General features: G+C 35.4%; 1 protein-coding gene across 1 annotated transcript in view; it reads left to right on the forward strand.

Moving 5' to 3' along the window:
- Nucleotides 1-16,606, forward strand: part of RYR2 (ryanodine receptor 2) — a 416,366-nt gene that overhangs the window by 264,544 nt on the left and 135,216 nt on the right. The window contains exons 30-39 of the mRNA XM_040551914.1: nt 7,582-7,790; nt 8,658-9,010; nt 9,479-9,593; nt 10,408-10,568; nt 11,267-11,426; nt 11,699-11,785; nt 12,496-12,722; nt 13,692-14,493; nt 15,074-15,274; nt 15,398-15,503. Of these exons, the coding sequence (XP_040407848.1) occupies nt 7,582-7,790; nt 8,658-9,010; nt 9,479-9,593; nt 10,408-10,568; nt 11,267-11,426; nt 11,699-11,785; nt 12,496-12,722; nt 13,692-14,493; nt 15,074-15,274; nt 15,398-15,503 (2,421 nt within the window). The remainder of the gene's footprint in view (nt 1-7,581; nt 7,791-8,657; nt 9,011-9,478; nt 9,594-10,407; nt 10,569-11,266; nt 11,427-11,698; nt 11,786-12,495; nt 12,723-13,691; nt 14,494-15,073; nt 15,275-15,397; nt 15,504-16,606) is intronic.

Raw genomic sequence — 16,606 nt, forward strand, 5'->3', positions numbered from 1 at the left:
TCTCTCTGTATTGCCACAGAGAATTGCCCCTGTATGGAAAAGAAAATTGCTTTAAAACCTAATGAGATTTTTTAAAAACTAATTTCAGTGGACTTTGTTTTGTTTTTCAATGCAGAATTTCTGTTCTTGCTGTGTGTTGTGGATCCGTAGTAGCTCTTTTAGACACACTAAAAACAATGTTAGTATATTTAACAGCAGTCTTATGGGGTTCTGAAAATAAATTAATTTGATTTTTTCACTCATTTTGCAAATATTTTGTAAATTAATTTTATACTATGAGTATTTATTGTGGCATATTCAGTGTATTTGCATAAACTATAAATGAATTGGTGTAGTAACAAAAAATAAGTAGTGGTAGTCTGGGTACTCGTTCACAAAGATGGTCACATTTTTCACAGCATGGTAGAGATAAAAATCAAGAGAAGAATATATGCCATTCAATGTGTTATTATGCTTACCTAATCCCTAAAAATAATGTTTTTCTTCTTTTGTCAATTTTGCTAATATATTAAGAAAGCCAACAGCACTGTCAGATTTTGCTGCTATCTTTAGTTTCTCTGTGTGGCCTATAGGACCAAGCCTTGTCTTTTACTGTATTTGATTAGTATCAAGCTTTTGGAAAGGAGCCATCCTAGGTGTAAGGATGAAGCAAGGTATTTGATGTGAAATTTGCAACCAAGTTTTGCAGTCAGACTCTTGACTATATGTTGCACAGTTGTGTATAGGCCTATGAATTCATGATTTAAACAGGTCACAATATGATACACGTTATTCAGATCATGTACTGAAACCCTATCAGATTTCTGCCAAATTAGTGAAAGAATATGGTGGGAAGTTTAAGCCAGTTATAATTTTTCTACAGCTCTTGGAGGAGAAATGACACCTGATCCCATAAATTATAAACCAGCAGATTGAGTTTTGTGCCTGTTTGTTGGTGTTCTTGGTCCAGTTTTCAGAGTCCTAAAGCAGGTTTTAGTTTACCACGATGCCATAGGTTATGAGATTGCAAAATACTTTTGACAGATCTGGGAAGAGAGTCAAAGGCTGTATTCTCTGTTGTTCCTCTCATGAGTTTCAACACAGAAGGCACAGATTGGACTGAGAGGTCTAAGGTGACTAAGCAATTTCTGTGTTTAAAAAGGACCTAAGAATTTGCACTGATACAGGGACAGGAGCATGCTAATTAGGATAACATATAGCAACAGTGTGTGACTGAATATAGGTTGTTTCTGTTTATGGCCTTCTGAGAACTTGGAGGAATTCCTTCACAGACACCTCTGCTATGTTTAGGAGGCATCTAGTGTTGTCTAGAATCTGGCTACAGCTATGTTTTACTGAAGATTAGGAAAGATTAAATATTTTCTTTATATCCCATTAGTTCAGAAATTAAAATTTCTGAATATAAAGAAAATTGTTAAGTTTTAATTTTTCTCTTTTGTAGGTATGCATTTTGTCATATGTATTATACATCTGTAAAATAATATATCTGTGTCTGAGAGAAAAAACTTTTGAACAATAAAATCCCACATGGTGCTTTTGGGTTACTGATCCCTATTCCCGTGGAAAGATGAATCTTATACCTATCAATTAGATATTTCCCTGGTTGAATTTTAACCACTTGACTTTGATCTGTATTTCAGAGTATTTTACTTTCAGGAGTACTTTGGGAGAAGAATATTTTTTTTCTTCTTCTAGCGTACCATAGAAATTAGGAAAAACTTGATCTGATTTAAAATGATATAATTGCCACCAGTTCGCTAGCCTACAGATTACTGCCCACAGATTTTTTTAAATACTATGGTAACATGCTGAAGGACAGGGATGCCTTAATTGTCATAGTGTTAGTGATATATGAACAAAATCATCCTGGTGCCATGAAATTATAACAATTGTCCAACTATTTGGCAGCATAATTCTGCTGAGTAGAGAGGGATTCTGAGAGAAACTGGAATTTCATGAGATTCTGCAGGTAGCAGTTTGATCACTACATTGATTTCAAAGTTGATGAAATTACAGTGATGTAGTTTTCATGGTACTCATTTCTAGCTGCAAGTTCAGTTTTAAAAGTATCTCTGTTGATTCTAAAATGGCTAAAATAGTTTCAGGTTTGAGATGGAGTACCAAGGCCTTGGTAGCCATGTCAGAAATTTCATGTTAGCGTCAAGCCATTCAGATTTTTCACAATAGCCCTTTAATTCACATTAAGTTCTTCTAGTGTCATGTTTATAGGAAAGAGCTTAACTTTCAAAGATCTTCTATTCTGTTTTCAGAGGAATATTCTTTTTGACCTCAGATTTTATAATACAACAGTATACAAATGTCAATTATATTATGGGTATTTTGTGTGCACTTCATTGGGGGGCATCTGTATATATGTGTGTGTGTATACAGACACACATATGAAATAACCAAATTAAATTTTACTTTTGTAGAGCTTTCAAATTTTTAAGGCTGGATTTGGTTAGCTTTTGGTAATAGCTTCTATTTAAAAGCATTGAGACCTTTCTGCATATTACTTCTATCAGTGAATTGTGTGCATGCCATGTGCTGCTGCAGAAAAGACCTCTCAGTTTAGATAAAAGATTTGGCAGAGCCCAGCGTCCTGCTTTAAAAGATGTCGTCTGACTATGAAGTTTTAATTCACTTATGAACAGTGAAAAGGGAATATGGAGGTCTGCCAATTTACTAAGACTTGTGTGCTGTATTTTAGGTTGTACTGCCAACAAGTGGAGCTCTTTGGGATTTATGACAGACTAATCTGCCTGTGAAATAATGTATTCTCAGAAGTAAAATTGTTAAACAGTAATTGCATTCTATTATGCACTTGTGTAGGAAATTTTGCACTGTAAATATGAACAAGTACACTGTGCACCCCAAATTTTGTTTTATCAACTTGTGCTCACGGAGAGCATGACCTGTTTATTCTCAGTGTTTGACAAATCGGGTCATAAAGTTCATCCTGTATCCTCAAAAGTAGGGAACCTTATAAGAAGTGTTGCTGTGCTATACTTTTGCCATATGTGACAGAGAATGCTAGAGTTATTCTTCTGATGGTAGTATTGAACTCTTTTCATTTGTGCTATTTCATAAATTAAAATAAAAAGTTTGCTCTGCAGCCCAGTAATGTAACTGCAGATAAGAGCCACATCATGTGTAAACCATGTTTTTGTGTAGCTTCCAGCATTCCATCTGTAAAGTATTATATCTAAAATGTCTGGATACCCATTTAAAGAAGGGGCTTGAATGTTAGTCTGTATTCATGACATGCATAGTCCTTATAAGAAGTAGATGCGATATCTTTACCAAATAAGGAATAGTCCTGAACAACCTTACTGACAAATATGGTATATGTGAGACAGTGCAGAATTTCACCAGAAAAGAAATTAGTGCTTCCATACTTAAGACTGACACTAGTATTTATATTCAATTCCTACAGAGCAACACTTTATGTTTAGTAATGATTACTTGCAGGAGTTAGCTGCCTGTACAGTACCATTCTAGCATCAATAAAATTTGTGTTGGTGAGAGATTATCATCATGGTTACATATTGGCTACAGTTACAGAGTTGATGGAAAATACCAGATTGAGTAATTACATCAATGAGAATTTTTCCGGTATAGGAATTTTGTTCTGAATTTCTTTGTTTTCTTTTAGTGATTCTTAAAGTGTTATGTTTTTATTATTATTTTTTTTGTGTGTGTGGAAATTATTTGCTTCATATCTAAGACTGAATGCATCTGTGACATAGTTTTTTCTGATCCCACAGGAAAATGCTTAAGTAGAAGAATTAATAGCTTATGTACTGTTATCTGTATTCTATTCAGGAAGAGCAAATACTAGGAATTGATTTAGTTTCATGTCATATATACAACTTGGTTTTCAGGAGTACAGTATATAATCTTTTCTTAGATTTTGGACTTCATTTAATTGTCTAATCAGCTTTTTTTCTATACTGCATGGAGATACAGAGATTGAGGCTTCCTTACATGAAATGTTTGACCTGTGCAGAAGCAAAAAACATTTTTTATGTATAGATAAATAAATTAAAAATGCCTAAATACATTGTGGTAGTTTTACCCAGCTGGGCAGCTGAGTTCCACCACAACTGCTCTCTCACTCCCTGTCCTCAAAGGAAAAGGGGGAGAAAGTACAATGAAAAGGGCTTAAGGGTTGAGATAAGGACAGGGAGATCACTCAACAATTATTGTCACAGGCAAAACAGACTCGGCATAGGGAGATTAGAGAAATTTATTACCTATTACTAACAAGTTAGAACCGTGAGAAACAAACAAAAACGAACTAAAAACGCCTTTCCTCCATCCATCCTTTTCTACCTCCTCCCCCCAAGCAGCACAGGGGAATAGGGAATGGTGGCTGCGGTCAGTTCCTAATGCTTTGTCGTCTGCCACTCCTTCACAGTCACTCTCTGCCCCTGCTCCACGTGGGGTCCCTCCCACAGGATGCCATCCTTCCCGAACTGAGCCTGTGGGGGCTGCCCACAGGCAGCAGCTCTTCAAGAACTGCTCCCGCATGGCTCCGTACCATGGGGTCCATCTGTCAGGAGCAAACTGCTCCAGCACGGGTCCCCCACAGTCAGCAGCTCCCCCCAAGGTCCCCTGCTCCACCGGAGGCTCCTCCACGGGCTGCAGCATGGAGATCTGCTCCGACGTGGGACCCATGGGTTGCAGGGGGACAGCCTGCTCCACCAGGGGCCTCTCCACAGGCTGCAGGGGAACTTCTGCTGCATGCCTGGAGCACCTCCTGCCATCCTTCTGCTCTGACCTGGGGGTCTGCATGGCTGCTTCTCACTCCTCACTCTCCCAGCTACAGTTGCACAGCAGTTTTTTCCTTTCTTAAATATGCTCTCATAGAGGCACAAACAACATCACTTTCTGGCTTGGCTCTGGGCGGTGTCTGATCCCTTTGGAGCTGGCTGAAACTGGCCCTTATCTAGCAGCTTCTGGATTCTTCTCACAGGGGCTACCTCTGCAGCCCCTCACTACCAAAACCTTGCCACATTTTTATACATGTGTGTATATATATATATATATAATATACACACACACACACATATATATACATACATATGTATACACACACATATGTATATACACACATAAGTGTGTGTGTATATATATATATATATATTGCAGGTTTAAGAGTGATCAGTTTGCACCTCCTTGTCTTTTAACACTTGTTTTAGCTTTTGTTCTTATCTATGTTCTTATCAAAATATAACTGAATATACCTAAAGTCTAGTTAGGTTGTTATTTTGTTTTCAACAGCAGTGGATAGCAAGTGCATGTGGATAAATGTAAGAGCAGGAGAAGCAGACAGCAATAACTTCCTTGATACACATTGTCCCAGCCTTCAGTGATTTCTGGTTCAGAAACTTCCTGAGCCAAAGTTGATATGTATTGAATAGCTGTGATGGATTTATTTTTCATATGAAGTTCTCTAAACAGTTTTTGAATCAATGTAAACTTTTTGCATAAGTAATGCTATGTGACAGAGAATTCAACAACATTTCTGTGTAAGAAAATATAGGAAGTTTATCCAAAATATTGGATGTTCCTCCCTTTGCTTTGAAGCTTGCTACCAAACAATATCTTTGATAACAATTTTTGTTTTGAAAGAGATTGAAAAATCACTTACTGTTCACCTTCTCTATGTCACTCATAAATTGTGGTGGTGTTATGATACTTTATTTTTTTTGTTGATGTTGTTGTGGCTGAAGTATCCTACGGTCTTCAATTTTCCTGATAAGAAAGCAGTCATTCTTGTTGTCCATTTTCAGTTCTTTTAAACCCTTTTTGAGATGGGGAAAGCACAGTTCTTCTTAAGATTATTAATGTGGGTGCCATACATCCTGTAAATATCTGAAAATGTTTTACATTAATAAGAATGAGAAATTAAATTGTGATATGATTCAGATAGACAAAGTACATATTTTAGGCTGCATATACCTGTGTGGCTTACAGCAAATCATACATCATTTTTGGTTAACATTGTGAGGATTCATGCTGTCACAACTGTTTCTGTGAACGTCCCTTCTCAAACAACTTGATGTCTGCAGAAGGCTGTTACTGTTCTTGAATGATGAGTTGAGATTCATAAGGTTATTGAAGAAGAATTATGATTTTTGTCTTTGATTAAAAACACTTGCAATAGCTTATAGGCTCCTTTAAGTTAGCAGGGTGCCTAGTAACTTCTCTCTACTAGAGCTGCTAGGGTCTACCATGGTATGTATCTATATAAGCAAATATAACTTGCCTAGTTATGTGTGTTTTATAATATGATTTTTTCTATTTAGTTCTGGAAAATACTCTTTATTATTTTCTATCAGTGTATTTGCACTAGCAGAATACACATTAATCATGTTGTCTAAAATCTGTGTTATCTGAGAAGTGGATGCCTTGTGATTTAAAAGCCTTCCTGTGAAGATAAAAAATAAAATAAAATAAAATAAAATATGTGGGCTTGAGCTTATGACTAATAGTCTATGGCCTTAAATGTATCATGCCTGGTACACATACACATGATAATGAATCTTGAGTATCTGTAAGAAAAAAGAAAAAAAAGTGAAGGTGATAATGAAAACTGATCTTTTATCTCGTGAACAGTCATTCCTGTAAATGGTGCTGTGCCGTGAAGTTTGCTTTTGTCTCTAACAAACATTTCATGAACAGATGTTCTGCCTTGTTTTTATCTGGACAACCTAAAGTTGAGGAAGTAGTTGTATTTTGTCCTTATACCCTTCAATACCTGTTAGATTCACCTGAGCCAGAATAATTGTGGAATAGATGAGTTCTTCATGATTCTGAACCCCAGGCACAGATAAATAAACAAATTAAAAAGTGCAAAGGAGTCAAAAGTGAATTCCCTGTACTAGAGAAACAGTAGGAGAGCAGATATAGATGCATACAGATGATGTGAAGCTGATTCAAAAATAAAAACAAAACAACAAAAAAACCCACCACCACCACCAAAAAAAAAAAAAGCTAACGTAAGCTCAATGAAGCAACAGTATCATATTGTCAGCTCTGATTATCCAGAGTCACAGAGTGGTATGAACTCTTAAAATGAATTATTACTATTTTTTTTAATCTGCAGCATGCTGTTGGTGCATTTTTTCCCACTAATATAGCTGTGTGGATGAGACCTATATTACTTTTATAGTAATTTTTTAGGATCTCTCAAATTACTATGTAACTAATGGAATTTTAGGAGGAATAACAAAAATTTTTAGACTTGAAGTAAAATTGGCAGTACTCTATCACCTAACAGAGAGTTTAACCAAGTGTTGGTTTTCAGAATCCATGAAGTACTCTTAGATTTCTGTGAAGTGAGTTGAGAGTTGTGAAGAGATTAATGGATATTAGAGAGCTTTATTTCCAGAATGATATTTGAGATATAGTAATTCGTGACATATAATGGCCATGTGCTATAGCTAGCTGCTTGCATTTATACTGTTTGGTTTTATGTCTTTCTTAAAAATTATTTTAATGTGTTTATGGAAGAGAAAGATTTTTCTGATGTTTGTGGTGCACAACCCACATATTCTTTCATTTTGTTTTAAGGATTTCTACCTGTGTGCAGCCTGGGCCCATCTCAAGTGGGAAGAATGAACTTTGGAAAAGATGTCAGCACTCTAAAATTTTTCACTATCTGTGGCTTACAGGAAGGGTATGAACCCTTTGCTGTTAATACAAACAGAGACATCACCATTTGGCTGAGTAAAAGACTCCCTCAGTTTCTACCAGTGCCACAAAATCATGAACATATTGAGGTTTGTAATCCTATTAAGATGTTTTTGGACACTTCTTCCATGAGTCTTTTTTAATTATCTTTCTGCTTTTGTACTTCTAGACAAGATTTTAAATTTGATATGTTGACCCAGTTCTGGACAAACCTTGCTCCTATTACAAATTTGTTACATTCAGTGAAGTTGCAAATAATGCAGTTCCTTGGTTGATGGTATTACCCATGAAATCTGTCATATGTGTAACCATGAGGTTCTCCAAGACAAACTCTACAAGAGGTCCTTTTAAGAGTTCCTGGTACAATGAGTGGGAAATGTGCTTATAAACAAGTTCCAGAAAGTGGGCATTTCTGCATAACAGATACTTTGTGTTCTGGTGGATACACTTTCTAAAGTGATATTCCGTAACTAAATGGGTTTGAGTTTAATAAATATTTATTAGCCTGTTGTGTCGACACTTATGTCCCAATCAGTTGTGCATCTTGAAATTGAATTAATGCCTTTGAAGTCTGCCATGAAATCTTTCTGACATTGCTGAAATAGGAACTGTCTTTCAGCTGATGTTTATCACATTATAATATTTAAGAGATTTGTATTCTTTGTTGTGCATGTATACTTTATTAGTTGTTTTGTGTTGTTCTGGGCAGTGTTAGACTTGTATTGCACAGAACTATGATGAGAAATAACATTCTTTTGTAAGTGTTTCATATTTAAGGAAGGAACTCCTTATAGTATTAATTTCACCTTAAAATGACCATACAATAATTACAATGCATTTGACCGTTGACAGTTGCAAGCTCTGCTAGTCATAGGTGCTTATTCTAGAAATATAACTTGAATGTTTAACGGGGCAAAGCATCAGCTTCAACACAACTGCGTCTTTACGTTTGATAGGTGATGAGAATTGATGGCACCATAGACAGCTGTCCCTGCCTGAAGGTCACGCAGAAGTCCTTTGGTTCACAGAACAGTAAAACAGACGTCATGTTTTTTCGGTTAAGTATGCCTATTGAATGTGCTGAGGTGTTCTCCAGAACAGCTGCAGGAGGGTTACCAGGCACTGGTCTTTTTGGCCCAAAGAATGATTTGGAGGATTATGATGCTGATTCTGATTTTGAGGTTCTAATGAAAACTGCTCATGGTCATCTAGTGCCTGACCGGACAGAAAGAGAAAAAGATGCCACAAAATCAGAGTTAAATAACCATAAAGATTATGTTCAAGAAAAGCCTTCACGTCTTAAACAAAGGTTAGTAGCACATTAGTATTTTATTTTTATTTTATTTTATTTTTATTTTATTTTATTTTATTTTATTTTAATTTTTATTTTATTTTATTTTAATTTTATTTTTTATTTTATTTTATTTTATTTTTTTTTTTATTTTAAATGGTTGAAGAAAATGCCAGTCAGGTCTGCAGAGATTTTTCCCTAATTCTGCTGTATTGTAATTGGATATAATACAGTAAGAGGGGCAATTAACCTTCATATTCTTAAGTTGCTTCATATGCAAGATGTAGATTAAAACTAAGCCAAAAACTGAAAACACTTTTCCAGCTAGTAGGAACCTATCATTTGGTTTATTTTGAATGCTTTTGTGATCACCGCATGATATGTACTCTAGGACAAGTATTAGTACAAAACTACTGTGTGTATATATATTAATCTATTGAGCCTTTTGTATAGATTCTGATTTTGATTTTACTTATTTTGTTACAGATTTATGCTCAGGAGGACAAAGCCAGATTATAGCACAAGCCATTCTGCACGGCTTACCGAGGATGTGCTAGCAGATGATAGGGATGACTATGATTATTTGATGCAAACTTCCACGGTATGGTAACATAGGATTTATATTTTAGCTGTTTGCCTTTTGTATAACTACAAGAATTTGCTTGTAAGAGTTTCAGAAACTAATTTTCAGGCAAAATTTTTTATTTAAATGTCTTCAGTAGTCCTGCTCTACTGAAGTTGAGACTGCTACGTTCCTTTTGGTTTGACTTGACTGTCAATCTAAAACCATTTACATATGGAAAGTCATAAATTAAATAGAATATGTTTTTGAAACTGTTGTTAACAACACCAAAAGAGAAAAAATAAATAGTTCCAGAATAATGGAATAAAAAGGAAGAACTGCATTAAGCAAACAGGTAAGTGTTCAGGGCCATTTGAACACATCTATCTTAATTTTATTCAGCATCTATTTCTTGGAGTTTCTAGTGAACGTAATACTTTTTTTTTTGTGCATTTTTCTCTGACAAGAAAAATAAAGCTGCTATTTTAGATATATTTTCCTTTTTCTAAAAGGTATTAGTATACTAGAAACTGACAGTAACCTACAGTATAAATATTGCAGCTGCAGTACAAAAATAGCCTATGATGCTGTGATGTGGAAGCCTAAAATACAATACTTCATCAGTACTGTTTTCCATTTTTTGTTTTATTTTAACTTGCATATTTTTGTAGACTGTATTCTGATTAGTATTAGTATCCTTTTGTTTCTTTGTTTATGAATTGCACTTGAACAAGCTTATGCTATTTTTAAAGAGATGACATATTCAGATTACAACAAATGTATCATGAATCAAACTGATATATCGGAAAACCAACTAACTAATGGTTATTTATATTATTATTTTTATTTACAGTATTATTATTCAGTGAGAATATTTCCTGGCCAAGAACCTGCTAATGTCTGGGTAGGCTGGATTACCTCTGACTTTCATCAGTATGACACAAGCTTTGACTTGGACAGAGTGCGTACGGTCACAGTGACACTGGGAGATGAAAAAGGAAAGGTTCATGAGAGGTTGGTTACAATTTACCTGAAATGTTACATATTTTATAATTCACAAAGGCAACTAATAATTTATAAACTGCAAATCCACTCTATTTAATGTAGTTGAGTTGATTAAAAAAAAAAGTTATAGTAAGAAAGAGGACAGGCAGTGTGGTCCTTTTTTAACTGTATAGTATTTTCTTATTGCTTGTAAAGAAACAGGATTAATGGCCTAATCAGATGAATAGACACTGAGAAGTAAAAGAGTAATTCAGCTTTTTAATGTAGGTTCAGTCATTCAGGCCATGTTCCTGTAACTATTGATTTCTGAACAGGTACAAAGTAGAGTAAAATAGCTTGTATTATTTTTGGAACTTTTTGGTTTTGAGCAGACATGAATTAGTGCAACAGCACCTCTCACCATTTCATCTTGTGATCCATGTCAGAAAGTCCATTTGCTTTGTGTTAGGCATGTTTAAAATATTAACATGAAAAAATTCATTTTCTCTCTCAGAATTTTAGAACAGATTTGAACTAGTTAATATTTTGTCATCTTTTTTTTTTTTTTTTTTCCAATTATGAAGTCTAAGTTTCATTGAATTTTGGCAATGATTATGCTACTGTTTTCAGCCACAAGACCCTGTTGATTGCAGTTGTACAATGTTCTTTTAGGCCACTACATAAAGTTTACACACCATCCATAAATATATTTGTCTTTTGACATTCAGTATAAAGCGCAGCAACTGCTATATGGTGTGCGCAGGAGAGAGCATGAGCCCTGGACAAGGACGTAATAATAATGGTCTGGAAATTGGTTGCTTAATTGATGCTGCCAGTGGCCTGCTGACCTTCACAGCTAATGGCAAGGAACTGGGCACGTACTATCAGGTAAGTATTCTTTGATGATGGCTTCCAATGGGAAGGAGGGAAACTGAATCCTTGGATTGTGTTTTATTAGAAAGTTTGTTACAAGATTGGAAGAAAAAGTAATTGCCACTGCTAAAATAGTATTTTCCTTCTCCTATTTGTACTTTCTGGAGCGTTATTCAGAGGCTTGCACTTATTAGCTTTCCATACAGATATTAGGTTTGTGTTTTTTTTTTAATGTAACGCTGTTTTATTGTCTTAAGTGATTAAATATTTTTGCTTCTTTTATGTAGGTTGAACCTAGTACGAAGTTATTTCCTGCTGTATTTGCTCAAGCTACAAGCCCCAATGTTTTCCAGTTTGAATTGGGTAGAATAAAGGTAAATAATGTTTGTGTTTTATGCAGGTTTAGGACTATGTTGTATCGTGTATATATATATATATATATATATTATTTTTGCTAATTGTTGCACAAAATATGTTCTTGGTATTGGACCCATTTTCATTATTCCAAGTGGTTGCACTATTGCTATTTCTATTATTAATTTATGTATTTAAAATATAGTACATTGGATGACAAGTGCTGTAACTGATTAGCATTGACAGAGGATATTGCAAGTCCCATTGAAGTTTCTGAATCTCATCCTTCATGATGAAAAGAAATCACAGGTCAGCAAGGCAAATCTCTCTGCAGATTAGGTTAGGGTCTTAAAGAGTTTTGAGATACACTTAACCTATGAACTCAGTAAAACTGAGCTGTAATCGACTTCTGTGCTTTGGAAATATGGATGACTTACAAATCAAAAGAGGTAAAAGAAGAGACAGGTTCAGGTCTCTGGTCCAAGAAGAACACACATTGCTTTCAAGTTTCTGTTTCAAATTTTGCTATTTAAAAAAAAAAAAAAAAAAGTGGAAAATACTCTCTTGCTGCTAATCTGTCAACTGTTACCAGCTGGTTATACAAACTACTGAAAATTTTCTGTTGTACTGTGCTGTGTGTTGATTATATTTCTTGAGAAATATCATATCGTATATTCCTTTGTTGGTAAAGATGTGGAAACTGATTGTCCCTTCTGTTGGAATTCTCCAGAATGTAATGCCATTGTCTGCTGGCTTATTCAAAAGTGAACACAAAAACCCAGTGTCTCAATGTCCTCCACGTCTCCATGTCCAGTTTCTGACTCATGTGCTTTGGAGCAGAGTGCCAAACCACTTCTTGAAGGTTGACGTCTCTCGAATCAGTGAACGTCAAGGCTGGATGATACAGTGCCTGAATCCTTTGCAGTTCATGGCCCTTCACATTCCTGAAGAAAACAGGTTAATGTTGTTTTTGTGTAAAAGTATATCAGGGATAAATTGGGATTATATAATAGAAGTTTTTTGTAAGAGAAGCCCAAGTCCTTCTCTGTTCTGTTTTATCTCTGTATTTATAACACACGTAAATAAAGGCAATATGTTTTGGTTTAGCTAATACGAAAATGTAATCTAATTTTATTTTGCAGTGTTTTAAAATTTGCATCCTATTATTTTGTTTATAACCTCTCCTAGTTTCTCTCCAAAGTCTGTAACAGTACATGTAGATTTTGAATAAAAAAAGAAGGAAAGTATGTTTATAAAGTATTAAAGATAATATGCAAGGTAGGCAAAGATCTGATTTTCTTTGATATTTTTAAAAATTTGTGACCAATTTAATTATTCCAGTACTTTAATTTTCCTAAATTTAAACAGTTGGAAAAATTTATCTTTGAGATTTCTTTGTTACTTAAATGTCTCAGCATTTTGCCCAATGTTAAACCTGAAATTAAGATCACTTAAAAGCTTGGAAAGAATTCCAAACAAACAAAAAAAAACAAACAATCCACCCAAATTAACCTTCTGCAAATTAACTGGTTAATCTGTTTCCATTTTGCTACCCCAATTCTAAAAACAATAAATGACAAATATCTCAACTTGTACTAGTTTAAAAACAATCATTTTCACTTATCCAAATTCTTGTTTGTAGTATGAAGAATTGTTCTGTGTTAAGTAATTTAGTTTGATCTTTCCCCTTTGAATGTAGATGAAGGTGTACTTCAGGAGCAACTTGAATATCTGTCTGATTAAACTGTGTTCTTGGTCCTTGATTCTTAGGTTGACAGTTTCTCACATGACAGTTGAGAAGTGGAAAAAGTCCATCCCTAGAAATGATATTGTGCCAATGTTATCCTTAGGAAGAATTTTGAATTCCTTCTCTTAAGTAAGTTTTTGCACTGATAAGCAATTTACTGTATTGTTTTTTCTCTGCAGAACGATTGATATTTTAGAGCTGACAGAACAAGAAGAACTGCTGAAATTTCACTACCATACCCTCCGATTATATTCAGCTGTTTGTGCTTTAGGGAACAACCGAGTGGCCCATGCTATGTGTAGCCATGTGGATGAATCTCAGCTCCTATATGCTATTGAGAATAAATATATGCCAGGATTATTACGTGCAGGATATTATGACTTACTTATTGACATCCATCTCAATACTTATGCAACTGCCAGGTTAATGATGAATAATGAATTTATTGTCCCAATGACAGATGAGACCAAGAGTATTACCTTGTTTCCTGATGAAAACAAAAAACATGGCCTTCCTGGTATAGGACTTAGCACTTCCTTGAGACCAAGAATGCAGTTCTCCTCACCAAGTTTTGTAAGCATCAGCAGTGAATGCTTTCAGTTCAGTCCTGAATTCCCTCTTGAAATCCTAAAAGCCAAAACAATAGAGATGCTAACTGAAGCTGTTCAGGAGGGCAGCCTCCATGTCAGGGATCCAGTTGGAGGTTCTACAGAATTTCTGTTTGTTCCTCTCATCAAGCTCTTTTACACTCTCCTAATTATGGGCATCTTCCACAATGGGGATCTGAAACACATCTTGCAGTTGATTGAGCCCAGGGTTTTCAAAGAAGCTGTGAGCCAGGAGGATGAAAGTGATTTCTCAGAGAAGGAGCTGAGTTCGGATGAGCTCAAGTCAGAAGAAGGGGAGGAAGAAACCAGAGGGGAGCAGGTGCCAAAGGAAGGACTGCTTCAGATGAAACTTCCTGAACCTGTTAAACTACAGGTAACAATATTGCTGTGTTAGTGGTTGTTCCCATTTATTCACAGATCCCTTTTTCTTCACCTGGTAATTTCCCTGTCAAGGAATACAGAGGTCTGATGGTGGTTTAATAGCGAAGTAATTTCCTTGGAGGAAACAACAAGATTTAGTATCTTTCTGATGACATAAACTTGTTCACAATGATCAAACAACCATTTCATGAAATAGAATTACTTTCTCAATGAAGTTTCTTCATGTTTGTGGATCCAGACAGAAAAGAAATTCCATAGAAGCAATGAATAAATCCATTGTCTCATAACTTGTATTGGAGTTTTATATGTCCAGGGCACATAAATCTCTTGCAGATGGCAGATATTCCTGGTGTAGGATGTATTGTAGATCACTTCAGATGCAGTAAATGAAAACTGCAATGAATGAAAACTGTGCTATATGAACAAAAATGAAAATGACTAAACTAAAGATTTCATTCAGTTTATTTGACAGTGACTGCTTCTGTAAGGAATCTATCCTTATTTGTATTAATATGCAGAGGAGTCTTCTTGAGTAGCCTACTCTTCTTACTTTTGTGTTGCTCTTTCCTCAGATGTGTCATCTACTCCAGTACCTGTGTGATTGCCAGGTACGACACCGGATAGAAGCCATTGTAGCATTTTCGGATGATTTTGTGGCCAAGCTTCAAGAGAATCAGCGCTTCCGGTACAATGAGGTGATGCAGGCCTTGAACATGTCTGCTGCCTTGACAGCTAGAAAAACAAAGGAATTTCGATCACCACCTCAGGAGCAGGTAGGTACAGCTTGCAATGGACCATTTTGTTTTGCTTGATGTGTGGCAGAGTTCTTTTGACTCCAAAATTTTTCCTTTAGAAATCAGTATTGTTTGCCTTTCCTATGTGTTCTCTCTTTTAAGATTAACATGCTGCTGAACTTTAAGGATGATAAAAATGATTGTCCTTGTCCTGAAGAAATTCAGGACCAGCTCTTGGATTTCCATGAAGACCTAATGACGCACTGTGGTAAGTCCTGTTACTGAATATTTTTACTTCTTAAATTACATTAGCATTAGAAGCTGTCTTCCTAAATAATTTTAGGGAAATAAAAAGCAGCGAAGTAGTCTAGAGATTACACTATGTCAACAGTAAATACTGTCAAATAAAAATATGCAGCTTGCAGTAAAAAAGAGGAGCTTTTTCTTTTTTCCTTATGTCTGTTTAAGAACCCTGCCTGTTTTAGTTCGACAGCTGTATTTTGTTCACCTCAGAAAAGAGCATAGCTGCATTTTCTTGATGTCTTCCTCACAGGCTGCTGTTAGGTCCCCCAGAAAGCTTCTGTTCTGCAGGCTAATGAGCCCAATTCCTTATTCTCCTTAGAGAACAATTGTTCCAGCCACTAGTCATCTTCATGGGCCTTTGTTGGATGCCCTGCAGTTTTTCAAGTGTTTCTAGTATTGGGTAGCCCAAACCTACATGTATCATTCTGGATGTTGTCTCGTGAATGCTGAGTACTGGTGAATAATCACTTCCCTTTGTGACTGTGTTTCTGCAAATATAGGATACTTTTAGCTCTCCTTGCTGCTAGAGTGCACTGCTGACTGGTGTTAAGCTTTTCGTCCAACATGACGCTCAAAGTTCTTTTGCAAATCTTTTTAACAACTTCATGCCCAGATGTTACTGTCACGCTTAGTATTTTTCCTTGCTGAACCTCATGAGTTTCCTGACAGCTTACTCCTGTAACCTGCTGAACTTCTTGCCTTGGAATGTGTTTTCTGCTCCATCCCAATTTGGTATCATTCACAAACTTTATAAAGGTGCATTATGATGCTTCAAATTAAGTATCTTTATTTTAAATGAAAAAAAGGGGAAAAAATGGAAAATTCGAAGAAAACTGTCAGTTGACAAAAAACTTAGATGAATTAAAGAATTTAGGAATAACTTTTGAAAGGAGAGGAGGCTTCATCTATCTCTTGATTTTTTCTATATTTGTTTAGTCTTTAAGCATCGTTCTACTCTTTTTGAATTACTTGGTCTAGTTTTGTCACTATGTTTCTTTTCTTTTCGTTATGAAGAATTAGTAATTTGCATAGTCTACAAGTAGAAAAATAATTTTATATAGTAATTTG

Source organism: Cygnus olor, chromosome 3 (genome assembly GCF_009769625.2).
Source record: "Cygnus olor isolate bCygOlo1 chromosome 3, bCygOlo1.pri.v2, whole genome shotgun sequence".
Classification (NCBI taxonomy): domain Eukaryota; kingdom Metazoa; phylum Chordata; class Aves; order Anseriformes; family Anatidae; genus Cygnus; species Cygnus olor.